This window comes from Lolium perenne, chromosome 3, assembly GCF_019359855.2.
Source record: "Lolium perenne isolate Kyuss_39 chromosome 3, Kyuss_2.0, whole genome shotgun sequence".
Lineage (NCBI taxonomy): Eukaryota > Viridiplantae > Streptophyta > Magnoliopsida > Poales > Poaceae > Lolium > Lolium perenne.
The window spans coordinates 269803036-269819421 of record NC_067246.2 but is presented as its reverse complement, the minus strand read 5'-3'; the positions used below and the strand labels follow the sequence as shown (position 1 = coordinate 269819421).

The 16386-nt window shown below is 42.0% G+C and overlaps 1 protein-coding gene across 1 annotated transcript; it reads left to right on the top strand.

Moving 5' to 3' along the window:
- The first annotated feature begins 538 nt into the window (after positions 1-538).
- Positions 539-14955, top strand: LOC139838168 (uncharacterized). Its single transcript, XM_071827539.1, has 2 exons — positions 539-2233; positions 14812-14955. Exons 1-2 carry the CDS (start codon positions 539-541, stop codon positions 14953-14955), a joined length of 1839 nt encoding a protein of 612 aa, XP_071683640.1.
- The last annotated feature ends 1431 nt before the right edge of the window (positions 14956-16386 follow it).

The following is a 16386-nucleotide window of genomic DNA, read 5'->3' as shown; positions in this document are numbered from 1 at the left end:
TTGGGGCTAACGCAAAATCAGTTTCCAGCTTATGAGAATATGTTGCTGATGATTTCGTGGACACCCTCGGCACGGCAGAGTGAAAATTCAGATATGAAAGTTATGTTAGATAATTCAATGCAGTTTTACTCAATTTTACTGTTTTCAGTTAGTCTGAATAATTGTGGTCAAGTGTGTGTCTGTACACGCTGGACCGACGGTAGTTAAGTTTAGTTTTCTTTTCTTTTCTGTTAATCTAGACTTAGTCCTAGTCGTGTGTGAGCATCGTGGGGATGGATACAATCTATTTCATGCAGCTAGAGAATAGGGGAGAAGGCCACGAGCGGGAGTGGGATGGCACCCCCCAGTAGGCTCGGATCCTGATCCTGGTTTTTAGCTAGTAGGTTGAAAACACAGAATAAGAGGGAGAGAAATACAGAAAAGCAGCAAGCCATTGTGCGCTGCGCAAAACCACGAGTCTCACATGTGTTCATCTTCCTAGCATTGTTCTGTGATCCTTGCAGGACTTCAATTGGTATCAGAGCCCTAGGGCAGAGCAATGTCTGGCAGTGGGGCACACACCGGCAACACTCCTCCACCGGCCCAGGGCACCGCCGCGAGTCAAACCGCCCGCCAATCCGTCACTCCGGCGCCCGAACAGCGACGGTGCTCGCCAAGCCGCAGGCGTAGCAGAGTTCGGCGAGGAGGCGGAGAGATCGTCGTGCATCGCGAGGTGGTGCGCGAGGGTGGCAGCGGCAGCGCCACCAGCCTCGTCTTCCCGATGCTAAAGCGGGGGGAGTACACCAACTGGGCGCTGGTGATGGAGGTTAACCTGCAGGCCGCGAGCCTGTGGGACGCGATCGAGGACGACGACGTCTCCCGTCGCGAGGACAAGCAGGCGCTCGCCGCGCTGCTTCGCTCGACCCCGCCAGAGATGCACGCGATGCTGATCGGCAAGGGCAGCGCCATGGCGGCTTGGCAGGCGATCAAGCTGCAACACCAGGGCAACGACCGCGTGCGGGACACGCGCGTGCGGCGACTCCGGACGGAGTTCGAGACCATCACGTTCAGGGAAGGGGAGCGGGTCGACGAGTTCAGCCTCAGGATCACCACCCTCGCCGCCACTCTCCGCTCCCTCGGCGACACCTGCGATGACGAAAGGATTGTGAGGAAATTCCTCTCGGTCGTGCATAGGAGGCTCGTCCAGATTGCCTTCTCCATCGAAACGATGATGGATCCATCGGTTCTCACCGTCGAGGAGGTGGTAGGACATCTCCAGGATGTCGAGGAGCGACTCGACGGCGAAAAGAGCGACACCGGCAGACAGCTCCTCCTCACCGAGAAGCAGTGGGAGGAGAAGAGGAAGCAGGGCCGTGGTGGCAGCGGCGGCTCCAGCAGCCACGGTGGCGGCGGCTCCAGCAGCGGAAACCGCAGTGGAGGACGGTACAAGTCCAAGGCACCAGCGGCAAACGCAGGCGACAACAATGTCGATCGCGACAAGTGCCGTTACTGCAAGAAGAAGGGCCATTGGGAGCGCGACTGCCACAAGAAGCAGCGCGATCATGCAGCGTCAGCGACGGCGAACCTGGTCGAACAGGAAGAGGAAGGCGAGGAAGTACATATGGCCACCGTCGTCGAGCTCGAGGGCGAAGCCGACGGACCCTCCCTCCTCGATGTGCCTGCTGCTGCTATGCCTGCCTCCACTGCACCACTCGCAGGAGAGCAGGTGTACCTGAATGAGGAGCGCGCCAGCGTCGTCCTCAAGCGCACACCACAGGACCTCGACGCGGCCTGGTATTTGGATACCGGCGCCTCGAACCACATGACTGGCGACGATGCCGTCTTCGCTGAGCTCGACAGGACCGTCACCGGCAAGGTACGCTTCGGCGATGGGTCCGTCGTGGAGATCTGTGGTCGTGGCACCGTCCTCTTCGCCATCGACGACGGGCGGCACCGGGAGCTGGCCCGCGTTTACTGGATACCACGGCTGAAGACGAACATCGTCAGCATTGGGCAGCTGGACGAGATCGGCTTCCCCACCCACGTCGAGCACGGTTTCATGACCGTCCGCGACGCCGACAAGGTGTTGGTCGCAAAGGTGCCAAGGACCAAGAACCGGCTGTACATTGTTCATCTGCAGATTGTCCAGCCGGTGTGCCTTGCCGCGCACGCGAACGATGACGCCTGGCGCTGGCACTCGCGCTTCGCCCACCAGAGCTTCACGAACCTTGAGAAGATGGCGAAACAGGGGATGGTGCGCGGACTCCCTGCAATCGCGCACGCACAACAGCTTTGTGAGGCGTGCGTGATTGGCAAGCACCGTCGCGCGCCGTTCCCTGCCGCGGCAAAGTTGAAAGGACACGGATGTCGCCTAGAGGGGGGGGGGTGAATAGGCGGTTTAAAACTTTTACGAGATGGGCTTAACAAATGCGGAATAAAACTAGCGTTTACTTTGTCAAGCCCAAAGCCTATATACTATGGTTCACCTATGTGCACTAACAACTTATGCTAAACAATACAAGCAACTTATGTGATAGCAAGATATATAACTTCAAGCACGATGGCTATCATAAAGTAAAGTGCATAAGTAAGGAGCTCGGGTACAGAGATAACCGAGGCACGCGGGAGACGACGATGTAGCCCGAAGTTCACACTCTTGCGAGTGCTACTCTCCGTTGGAGCGGTGTGGAGGACAAGTCACTCCAAAAGCACGAGGGCCACCGTATTCTCCTCGAGAATTCCCACCAAGAGGGATGTCCTCGAACCACTATGTAACCTTAGGGAGGTTACCGAACCCGCACAAAGCTTGGGGCTATCTCCACAACTTAATTGGAGGCTCCCAACAAATTGCCACAAAGTCCTTGCCCTTGAAGAATCTCCACAACTTAATTGGAGTCCCCAAGAACACCACTAAGATGCCACAAAGGCCTTGCCCTTGAAGATTCTCCACAACTTAATTGGAGTCCCCAAGAACACCACAAAGATGCCACAAAGACCTAGAATCCGTCTAGGGTTCCAAGAACCCAAGAGTAACAACTTTCTTGCTTTCACCTCCACGAATCACCGTGGAGAACTCAAACCGATGCACCAAATGCAATGGCAAGAACACCGCAAAGATGCTCAAGTCCTTCTCTCTCAAATTCCAACAAAGCTACAAAAGTTATTGGGGGAATAAGAGAGGAAGAACAAAGGAATTCACAAAGAACACCAAGATCAAGATCTAGAGAGTTCCACTCACAAAGAGATGGATTTGATTGGTAGAAATGTAGATCTAGATCTCCTCTCTCTTTTCCCTCAAGAATATGCAAGAATCATGGGAGGAATCAAGAACTAGGGCAAGATTTGAAGTACAACAATGGAGGGGAGAGAGAAAGTGAACCCCCTAGCCCAAGGAGGAAGAAGGGGGTCTTATATACCCCCTCCCAACGAAATATGACCGTTTGGGACCTCCCAGGCCGGAAAATCCGCCCCCGGGCCGGATTATCCGCCCCCCGAAAATCGCCCCTGGACTGGGCCGGATATTTGGCCGGATATTTGCCCAGTTTTGGTCATTCGGGCCGGATTATCCGCCCCCCCCAGAAAACTACAGAAACACCAAAACTAAAACGGGCATAACTTTAGCATCCGGACTCCGATTTTGATGATCTTGGGCTTGTTTTGAAGCTAGGAACAAGCTCTACAAGATCATGCAGGAAACCATCATAGTCCAACAAGGGAGGATAGAAACAAATGATGAAAGGTTTAACCTATCTAAAAAAGACACACCGGTAAAACCTCCAATCTCGAAAATGCAACAAGTTGCCCGTGCAAAAACCATTCTTGATGAACTAGAGCTTGTCATGAGAATAAGAACAAGCTCTAAAACATAACATGGATAAGATCCAAATAAAACCAAGAAAGATGATGAACCTAACTCGAAAACGCAACAAATGATCTATGCGAAATCCGTTTTCGATGAACTAGAGCTTGTCATGAGAATAAGTACAAGCTCTAAAACATCACATGGATAAGGTCCAAATAACAACCAAGAAAGATGATGCAAGGATGCAAAGGTTTGAGCTCTCTCCGAACGATACGATTAAGTTACTCACTCGAGAGCCCTCTTGATAGTACGGCAACTAAACTATAAACCGGTCTCCAACTACACTATGAGACCGGTGAGAAAGAAACCCTATCAAGAGCAAACCTTATACTTGCGCATTCCACTTGAGCTCGATGACGACGATCTTGACCTCAACAAGATGGAACGCCTTTCTTGCTTGTGCTTTCTTGACGAAGTCTTGTGGATTGCTCCCCCATAATCCACCATGGGAGAGCTTCTTCTTCGGCGCATCTTCACATAACCATGACCACCATGTGGATTGCTCCCCCATAATCCACCATGGGAGAGCTTCTTCTTCGGCACATCTTCACATATCCATGATCACCATATGGATGGCAAGACTCAAGCAAAGGATCTCTTCGAGATGGCTCATCTTGAACTTGCACTTCATTTCTCCATGGCAAGCTTCAAGCTTATGAACTCTTCGAGTTGGCTCATCTTGAACTTGCACTTCTTTTCTTCATTCTTCATCATGTTGATGTCTTGAAGTAACTTGAGGGGTCACTTCATCTTCATCTTCAAGACATACTTGACACTTGATATCCTTCATCAATTTCTTCTTCTTGCAACCTTGAAGCCAACATATGGTTCAAGAATTGCCTATGGACAACTCCTACAAATATAACTCAATGCAAACATTAGTCCATAGGGATTGTCATTAATTACCAAAACCACACATGGGGGTTCCATGCACTTTCAATCTCCCCCATTTTGGTAATTGATGACAATCTCTTTGAGAGGGTTTATATAAGGAATTGAAGTAACAAACAAGTTGAATATATAGAGCAAACTCCCCCATAATATATGCGTGTGTGAATGATCTTGACTTTCATTGCATATATTGGCATTCAAAGCCTAGTGGAGTTTCCTCTAACTATTCAACTATGCAAAGCAACAAGATGCAATGCAATAAAGGCACATGCTTAAGCACAAAGCAAAGACATAACCAAATTCCCTTAAACCCTCCAAACTTCTCCCCCATTGGCACCAATTGCCGAAATGGGTGAAAAATTTAGAAGGCCAATATAGTGAGAGTTCCTCCATTGCGTGTGCATTTCTCATAATTTAGTGGAATCAAATGCACGTATCCAATGACGAATATTCGGAAGGAATCACACTATAGATAGGATCAAAGATTGCAAAAAGATAACAAAGTCTAGAAGCTTCAACAAATGAAGCAAGCAACCAAATGAACCACAAAGAAGATACCAAAAGAAATATAGATATTATGATAAGATCAAGAAGATTGATCTAAATAATATGAGTTAGCTCCCCAAGGTTTGTGCACAAAACTAGACAATTTGCATTGGAGTATAAAGTGCACAAACATGGAATCATCACTCCCATAATATCATTCAAAAACAAAAGATACCAAGTGAATCAAACTCTAATGATCACCACAAGATAGTGTTCCAAATCAAATGAGGAAGCTCCCCAAGGTACATGCATAAAAATAAAATGTTGCATTTGAATACAATATGCATAACATGGAATCCTCACTCCCTCATTTAAAACACAAACATTTGTAATAGATCATAGATAGACAAGTAAGCTAAACACTTGCAACAAACAAATAGTTGAGCAACAAGTAAGAGGCACCATAATAAAAAGGCTCAACCAAGAGGATATGTGAAAGGCATGATAAAGCATATTATAAGACTATTATAAGGATGAGCAAAAAGCATCATCATAGTATTCAATGAATTATATTGCTTAGCATGACCAATCAACACGCAATAAATAAATAAGATATCAAAAGGAGATGTATCATCTCTTATGTGTATAAGTTTCTCTAAGTGGGCAATATCACAAAGATATTTATCCACAAAGAAACATGCACACACAAAATAGATACGCAAGAAAAATAGTATGATATCCAAGACGAAGTCATGCAATATACCAATAAGAATTTTTGCTTAATAGCATGGCCAAAGGCTCAATTTTATCTTATTGTACATTCATGAACTTCAACCACAAACAACTAAAATACATCACAAATATCAACAAGGGATAGAAGATAGTTGGGATGCATTTGAGAAAGGCAACAAGTATCACAAACGAGGATACCAAAAGAAGTAACTAAATTTGCACTTTCATCTATATTGCACATGTGAGATCCTTGAGGAATTGATATGCAATAAAATTGCTAGATAGGCATAGTTGGGATGTATGAATCATGAGCATGATTTAAAATACTTCCCAACAAATGCACTCATCTCAAACTACTCACATTCACAATAAAGAGGTTTCATTAAGACTTTTGCAAGAAGCACAACATTTGCAAATCAAGAGATTCATGCCAAGATGCAACCATAAGGTTGGATACAAGAAAAGTATGCATGATAAGATACTTGTTACCAAGATAGCATTGGTGTGGATGTAGTAGATATGTGTTCGTTGACCATCCTAGCTTGCCTCAAGTTACCATTGAGTCACCACTTCTTTCCAAGAGTGAGACAAGCATCCAATGCATATCCATTGTACCTAACACAAAGGTAAGTACAAAATGGTCCCCAAACTAATTGGGTCTGAAGTAGTTAGACACACTACAACATATAGGACAAACTCCACAAAACTATGTGCATATAGATATGAAATTGAATTTCATGCACATCTTAATCAAATTAGGATTTGATGGAGTTTACCCTATATATTGGATCAAAGAAAGTAACACATGCCATAAGATATACATATATTAAATATTCATGCACAATACTTTCAAGAACCAAAGGAAGATACAATTTGGACAAAACACCAAATAAATCAAGAGACAATGGTTGCCCAAATATATCAAAGAATCAAATCAACACAAGATTGACTCCAAAGACTTATATCATTATAAGAAGCTAATTAAGCCTAAGCACAAAGGAATGAGATAACCAACTCCCAAGAGAGCAAGGTTCCAACAATTAAACCAAACCCTCGACACTTTTTATGATGGCACAAAGTACCAAAAAGAAAATTTATGTCTCCCAAAACCAAATTTTTGATAATGATCAAGAGAAGTTTATGCATTATAAAAAATATAGGAGAGCTCCCCCAAGATTAATGCATTATCTAGGATTTAGAATATGGATACAAAATGCACAAAACTCGGATCATCACGCTACTTATATCTACTAAAAATGCTAAGAAAGTTTGAATAGACAAATTAGATCCATGAGATGCAAGGAAGACACATGGGAGTCAAAGCACAACAAATTCATGGCAATAAATAAGGCAATTTAAACACAAGAGCCAATGTAGATATGATCAATAAATATCTACCTCATAATTGATTACCAATTGTCCTAGGACAAGAGGTATTAGGAAATATTTCCCGGTGGTAGTTTGTAAGTATACATAAGATCATATTTACAACGAACAAATCATATGGTAAAAGATAAGAGTTAACCATCATGCAAAGAAAGTTTCTTGATAGCTTCATTTAGTCATACCAACATGCAAAGCAATTAATAGTATGACTTGAAGCACATGGTTTTCCAAAAAAAAATTGAGGGACACGTTGTGAAAAACCATGCCAAGAAAAACTTTCACAAATAAGATCTACAAAGATATTAGCAATGAAGCCATTTAAGCAAATTGGAGCTTGTTTGAGAAAACATGCCACATAGGCGAGAGATAAATTACGGTATCAATTCTATGTGACACAACCTCAAATGTTCACATTTTCTAGGCTTGTAATATGCACAAAGCTTATTACTCTCCCATAATGTGATAAGGAATTTATTTTTACAAGAGGCAAATAAGATCCAAGTAGAGATATTAATGGACATTAGAATTTGAATTTCTCATGAAGATGACATACCACATAGAGACTAGATAATCTCGCAATATCAATTCTAAGTGATATTCCTCATGTACACACATTGTTTAGGATCATGAAATTCCCAAAGGAATATCACTCCCCCAAAATGGGATTGTCCATTAATCGCTCATAAGAGCCATATAAGATTCAACAAGATGCAAAGTGGCTCCAACACAAACACAAATACATGGTGTGCAACCCAACATGCATAGACTTGATTTCTCAAGAAAAGCAAGTAGGAGGCACAACATATACAAACACATGTTAGGAACAAAAACTAACACATGCAAAGGGGCGAGTAACTTTCAATATAAATGAGTTGAGCACATGTTACCGCAAGGAGGAACATTGATCATATGATAGAAGCAAGATAACCAAGACTTGGCTTGAGATAATATAAATGATGAAGATCCCTTAATTCTTCATGACGTAGCCAAGTCTGCAATGCCCTCCAACAAGCACCTATTGATCAAGTTTTGGATTGTTGGTCCCCAACTAAGTTGGGTCCTAAGAGGTTAGTCACAATAGGCTTGGCAACCCAAATGGTTCTTTTCTTGACACCACTTTGAGCACCAACATATTTGGCAAACACATTGCCACCCTCATCCTTACGAAGAGAATAAACATCATCAATGGTGATAGAGTTGGATGAGATACCAATAGTGCAAAAGGAGGAGATGTGGCCCTTCTCACGGCATATGTAGCAAGTTCTTTTCTTCTCCTTCTTCTCACTAGATTTCTCCACAATGGGAGCATTGGCTTGATTCTTCTTGGGAAGTGGCATTTCTTCAACTTGAGGTTGAATATGAGTTTGAGCTTGAGGCCGCTTCCCTTTTTGCTTCTTCTTCAAAGGGTAAGATCTAACATGATGCCCTTCAATTTTGCACTTGAAGCAAACAATCTTGGCCGGGTCTTTGACTTGTACTTGGCCTTTCTTCTTATTGTTGTTCTTGGACTTGTTCTTGTTGTGGGAGTTGAATCCAAGTCCACTCTTGTCATTGGGGGATTGTTGCACACTCAACATCTTGTCAAGTTTGCATTTCCCTTCATGACTCTTTACCAAGTCGTTCTTCAAAGAAGAGACTTGGGCCTTGAGCTCTTTGATTTCCTCTACATGGTTAGTAACAACACAAGTACTAGAGGAAGTAGAACCTTCATTGTTAGAGCAACAAGGCAAGGAAGATAATTCATCACAAGATTTAGCAATATTATGAGTGGATGAATTACTAGGACTAGCACATGGCAATATAACATTTTGAGTAGTAGTGCTAGTACCCACATGAGGCTCATAAGGTGTTGCCTTAGATATTATAGCCTCATGAGCTAACTTTAGCCTATCATGAGAGGCTAGAAGATCCTCATAGGAGCTAGAAAGCTTTTCCATGATTTTCTTCCAATTTCCCATAATTACTAGTTAGCAATTTAAGTTGAGCCCTTAGCTCAACATTCTCCTTCAAGATAGATGCTTCACAAGAAGTAGAGTTAGTAGCACAAGCATCATTATTAATAGAAATGGGAGAAGGCAAGTTGTCATGCTCTTTTAGATAAGAAGCTTTAAGTTGCTCATGCGACTCGGTGAGTTTGGTGAGCGCACTCTCAATAGCCCTTGAGCCCTTTTTGAGTTGCTCAAAATCCTCAAGGAGTTTAGCATTAACAAACACAAGCTTATCATTTTTAAGCTTTAGTTCATTTGCCACCTCAAGAGCTCTATCATGGTTTTCCTTTTCTCTAGACAATTCTAGAGCAAAGGTTTCCTCAAGAGCTTCCTTGGTGGTTTGTTCTTCTTCAAGTTCATCCTTTAGAGATGCCACATCATCGACATACTCTCGTTCAAGAGCACCCATTTTATCAATGGTGTTCTCATGCATCCAAATAAGTTTTTGGCTCTCAATAGCGGTAGTCAAGATTTCAAAGAAGTGAGTGCTAGCAATTTTATCTTTGCAAAGAACCTTGAATACACTCTTACCCTTATCGCGTAGAGAGACAACCCAATCCTCTTCTTCATATTCATCCTCATCCTTATCACCACGAGACATATTAGGTTCCATGGTAGGAGGTACCGTGGAACCCTTGGCCATAAGGCATACATGAGGACCATGAGATAAAGATGAGGAGTTACTTGAGGCTCCTTTCAAGATCTTGTCTTGACCAATAGAATCTTTGGTTTCCTCTACATTGTTAGACACACAACAACTAGAGGAAATAGAAGCAATTTTATCATGGCCACAAGACAATGCAAGCATATCATCATTAGATTTATTCAAGCAACTTACACATGATATGCAAGGACTATCAACACACGCATGTAAATCATTTCTAGTGCTAGATGTGTTTTGATACGTCCCCGACGTATCCATAATTTCTGTCGTTCCATGCTTGTTTTATGACAATACTTACATGTTTTGCTTGCACTTTATGATGATTTCATGCGTTTTCCGGAACTAACCTATTAACGAGATGCCACAGTGCCAGTTCCTGTTTTCTGCTGTTTTTGGTTCCAGAAAGGCTGTTCGGGCAATATTCTCGGAATTTGACGAAATCAACGCCAAACATCCTATTTTTCCCGGGAGGCTCCAGAACACCGAAGAAGAGTCGAAGAGGGGCCAGAGGGCCACCACACCATAAGGCGGCGCGGCCTGGCCTGGGCCCGCGCCAGCCTATGGTGAGGAGCCCCCAGGTGCCCTCCTGCGCCGCCTCTTCGCCTATAAAACCCCTTTCGACCTAAAAACACAGGACCAATTGACGAAACTCCAGAAAGACTCCAGGGGCGCCGCCGCCATCGCGAAACTCCAATTCGGGGGACAGAACTCTCTGTTCCGGCACCCTGCCGGGACGGGGAAGTGCCCCCGGAAGCCATCTCCATCGACGCCACCGCCTCCATCATGCTCCGTGAGTAGTTCCCCCATGGACTACGGGTTCTAGCAGTAGCTAGTTGGTATTCTCTCCTCCATGTACTTCAATACAATGATCTCATGAGCTGCCTTACATGATTGAGATCCATCTGATGTAATCGGTGTTGTGTTTGTTGGGATCCGATGGATGATACATTATGATTAGTCTGTCTATAAAGTTTGTGAAGTTATTGTTGCTGCAATCTTGTTATGCTTAATGCTTGTCACTAGGGCCCGAGTGGCATGATCTTAGATTTGAGCTCTATACTTATTGCTTAGATTGTATCTACAAGTTGTATGCACATGTCACTATCCGGAACCAAAGGCCCCGAAGTGACAGAAATTGGGACAACCGGAGGGGATGGCAGTGATGTGAGGGACACATGTTTTCACGGAGTGTTAATGCTTTGCTCTGGTACTCTATTAAAAGGAGTACCTTAATATCCAGTAGTTTCCCTTGAGGCCCGGCTGCCACCGGCTGGTAGGACAAAAGATGTTGTGCAAGTTTCTCATTGCGAGCACGTACGACTATAATTGGAAAACATGCCTACATAATTAATAACCTGGATGTTCTGTCTTAATGCTTTGATTACTATCAATTGCCCAACTGTAATTTGTTCACCCAACACTTGTCACTTATTGGAGAGTTACCACTAGTGTAGATCGCTGGGAACCCCGGTCCATCTCTCATCATTATATACTTGTTCTATATGACATTGGAAGTAGTATCAACTATTTTCTGGTGCCATTGCTCTCATATTGCTATTATGCTTTGTATTCTTGTTACTACTGCTCTCATATTACTGCTACTTTCACATCACCCCTATTACTAGTGCTTTTCCAGGTGCAGCTGAATTGACAACTCAGTTGTTAAGGCTTATAAGTATTCTTTACCTCCCCTTGTGTCGAATCAATAAATTTGGGTTATACTACCCTCGAAGACTGCTGCGATCCCCTATACTTGTGGGTCATCAAGACTGTTTTCTGGCGCCGTTGCCGGGGAGGCATAGCTCTACTCATAAGTTCACCTGGTGTAATATCCCAGGTAATGGGGTTACAAAAATAGAGGAAACAGATGTGTGCATTGCATTCATGCATAGAAAATCTGGGGAATTTTCGCGCTTTAAAGTAAAACAGTCACAGTAACTGAAGTTTCACTTGACCTTGGTGGAATTGAAGTAGCTCATCAAGTCAAGCGCTATAAACCTCAATGTGACTTTGCTAAAACTTTGTTTTGGGTAGAGATAGTTTGAACTAAGGGGTTAGATCAAATGGAACTAATAATCAACACAACAACACTTTACACAATGATCAATTATTTGATCTTATAACAGATCATAATATGGTAATCATTACCATAACATAAGAACATCTGCTCAATTACAAATCAAGTAACAATAAAATGGAGAAACCATTCTTGACTAGTCTTTTCCATGTTTTAAACTAATCCTTGACCTTACCATGAACCTCATGGTATTTATTCTAATTCAATCTTGGAAACAAGACAAGGAGATCAACTATAGAAGTATATGTTATTCTCCATTCCAAGTTATTACACATCAAACCTGGAGGGGTGGGAGTTCTATATTATTTATTAGAGAAGCATTAACAAACCTTGAGTTAAACCTTGGATATACATCCTTGTAATCAAATCATCATCTTTCAGAGAAAACCTAGGATGTTAACCAAGACAATCCTTAGAGAGAGAACCCATTTCTGTTAACCATAGGTGTTGGTGACCACCTCATTATCTTTGGAGAATAAACTTAAGTTAGCATTGTAGTCCTTCTCAAATGAGACAGAGACCATTCATACTAATCCAATCTTTACCTATTTTAGAATAAAGGACAACCTTTGAACTAAAGTATTAGGTTGTAAACCATTTCCCTTGGAGTGGTGAGATAACTTAATATCACATGGAATAATAACATATCCATGAATTGATAAAGTAAGGAGGAGATTAATTCAACCAAGATAGTCAAGTGGAGTTTAGACTTGATATTCATTGAGATATGGGAATACACCATAAACCCTAGAATAAACCATACCTTTGTAGGAGAGCTCAAGCTAAGGTATTACACTCAAGAAAGTTAAGCCAACAATTGAATGTGAGGGAGAGAACTATCCTTATAAACCCAGATGATTATATCATCATTGCTAAAGTAGAACCCTAACAGAATATCTCAGGCATTCTCCTGGGATATAAGCTATTGAGACAATCATAGCCATGACCACTCAAGAAACCATAAGAAAGATATTATACCCTAATTGATCAAGACAATGTTTGATCATGTAAGTGAGAACCCAATTTAATGAGAGATCCTTAGGAAGCCAAACCTTGATCATTATAAATTGAGTGATGACCATAAACCCTAAGAACTGGAGGTAGAGGTATTAAGAACAAGTTGATCATGCCTACTCCATGAGCATGTTCTTGAGGTATGTGAGGATAAGTTAAACCCTAAAAGGATAAGTAGATATCCTTCACCACATGAAATCATAAGGAGGTAATTAATAAGCAACCCTAAACTTATATTCTAATCCTTAACTTGTGAACCACTTGGTGATCACATGTAGAATTCTACCACATCTACATTCCACTTATTCTTCACCTAAGAAACATAAGAAAACCTTAGAGTAAAACCCCATACTTAATATGGTGAGAAACCATACATCCATATGACCAAAGTTAACTACAAAAAGAACCATAGACATTTTAGTTACTTCAATGATGAATTAAAGATACAAAAGAAGTCTATAGGAATAAGATAGAATCCATCCTCAGATCCTTAGTAACTAAATGAGAACAATAACAATTAAGTAAGCAACCATCTTATTTTGGTTAAAGGAGATTAAACCCTAGCAAACACAATATGGTGTTATCTCAATTCTACAATTCAAAATTATATATCAAATCTAGTTGTGAATCACTTGGGTGATTACAACTATAAAACCAGACCATCATTGAGAACCAAATCAATGGCCATCAGGTAGACATCATTAGAACCCTAGTATGGCATACTAATAAAATCTTATGCTTCATTTATTAAACCTGAGAAAAACCCTTGAGTTACATCTTATAATTAAACCACAAGACCTTAATCAATAAGTGCTCACATGAAATATCATGCAAGTAATTAATTCCCTAAATAGAAAACAGGACATAACCAAAACTTCTGAAATACTTTGAGAAGAAAGTATCAACTCTTAGATTTCTAAATTGAATGGAATTCATAACAAAAAGGAAAATGAAGTGAAAATATCAATTCATGTCTAATTGCTATTTTGAATAAGACACCAATATGCAATATAATCTAATACCAAATAATTATTTCAAACAGAATAGTGGAGTAATAGTCATTACACAACATCCAAATGGAATTAACAAAATCAAACACCTGCAAAAACAACAGAATTCAAATATGAATTTAAATGGATAAATATAAAACAGGGAAATAAAAAAAAACAGAAAAAGAAAAATAGGAGAAAGGCTCACCTGGCCGAGCAGCCCAGCACACAGCCCAGCACGCAGCTCAGCAGCAGCCCAGTGGCTCGGCACACCAATCGGCCCAACCCAAATAACGCTTCACGTTATTTCACGCGAAGGGGAGGATCATCGTCCACCTCCCGTTGCTGGAAGCAGCTCGGTGGCGTCTCCTCCGCCACCGGCCACGCCAAGATGCGCGCCGCCGCCCAAGCCGGCTATAAAGATCTCCGCGCCGCCGCCTGAAACCCTAGCACCTCAATTCCCCTTTCTCTCTGCTTCATCCCTGCAAACCCGAAACCCTAACCGAACCCGGCCTCCGATCATCACCGCCGTTCGGGGCATTCCCAGGCCTTGCCGTGGTCACCGCCGTCATCCCCGTGCTCAACACGCCCACCGTGCAATAGGAATTGAGCTGGAGCCTCCCGGAGCACCACCATTGACTTCGTCTTCCCCGACGACGGGGGCGGTCGATTCCGGCGATTCCGACCACCCCTTGCCTCGCCGTTGCTTCCATTATGCTCACGGTAAGCTACTGATTCCTCAGCACCTCTTAGCCCTCTCCCTAGACCTCTGGTTCGCCCTAGCGCCGGGTACCTGTATCCGCCACCGCGACACGTCGTCGCCGGCCGAGCTCCGGCGACCCAACAACGGCGGCGCCACCCTCAAAAGGTTCCCCGCGATGCCCTGAGTCACACCCATGTAGCCTCCCAACCGCGCAGGACTAGAATCAACGGCGAATGCCGATTTCCCCGCCGCCCAGTAGCCTCTGGTGATGAACTCGATTTTGACTTCGGTCAAAATCGACGTGGACCCTTGGCCCACCAGTCAGTGACTGGGTGAGTAGACTAACCGGGTGTGTTTAGGATTTTTCATTTTAATTCAAATTCATCAATTGCTGCAAACTTCAAATAATTGTAGAAAATTCATAAAAGCTCAGAAAAATACAAATGACATATCAAAATTCTTATAAAAGAAAAATCTATCCAATAAAAATATAAAATGAAATTTATATTTTTAATAGAAATTTAATTATTTAATACTTGTTATTTAAAGCCTTATTTATTAATTCTAAATTCAATTAAAATTCAATAATTATGAAAACTTTCCAAATTAAATAAAAAATCAATAAATAAGTAAAGAAAACATTAAAGCTAATTTTCTTTATTGTGTTAATTTGTTAAATCTTTATTAGGGAGATTTAAACCCTGATTAATAATTACCCTAATTATTAATTAATTAAAAAAAAATACCAAATTAAATATTATTTTTTCTAAGTTATTAATAACTTCAACTTTAAAATGAAGTTATTAATTATAGAACTATAGGGTAATTAGGAAACCCTAGTTCCATTATAAACCAAGTGATAACCTCATAATTTTATGTGGAACCCTAAAACCCTAATTCAACTATGCACCAAACCCTAGCTCCATTAATTCATATGAATCTTAATTGCTTATAACCTAAACCTTAGGTTAGAACATGTGATCATGATACCTTCTTTCAAATCATAGAAACATAGTAGCAACTAAATAATTGTCTTGTCCACATAAAATGTAGAAGACCTATCACTAACACATGGGTATCCCACATGTTCATCTTCATCAGACCTAGTTAATCTAGTGGGGTCAACCAAGTGAAAACCCTAGATCCTATTACCAAAGCCATCATCCTTATTGACCCCTAATTAGCATCACACCATTGTGATGAACCTTGATAGCAACCATGTATAAATACTTGCTTAGGATGCCTAGGCTTAACTCAGCCTTATCAGCCCTAGGTATTGATGAATCCAACATTGTTGTGATCCATCTACTACTTACTCCAGAAACCAATTAGAACCATAGAAAACCATAGAACCCCACAAACCTAGATATCAAACCTGTTCTTTATTATAGAACATGTTCTTCACAAGTTATTCTTTTGAAATATATTATAAGTAATCATCAACCTTGCACTATCGGACTTAAAATTGACAACTGCTCTTTACTTATTATACAACTACAATTCCTTGATGTGTATGATTGTTACTATGCATGTTCTCACTTGCTTATAATTCTAAAACAACACAAACCTGAATAAGAACCTTGTTTGTGAATCACTCTAAAAGTGCAACACACCG

Excerpts from the sequence above, each read along its gene's own strand:
- LOC139838168 (XM_071827539.1), top strand. The coding sequence starts at position 539 with ATGTCTGGCAGTGGGGCACACACCGGCAACACTCCTCCACCGGCCCAG. Across the intron at positions 2,234-14,811 it reads AGATGGCGAAACAGGGGATG|CACCTCTTAGCCCTCTCCCT; the intron begins GTGCGCGGACTC and ends CTGATTCCTCAG.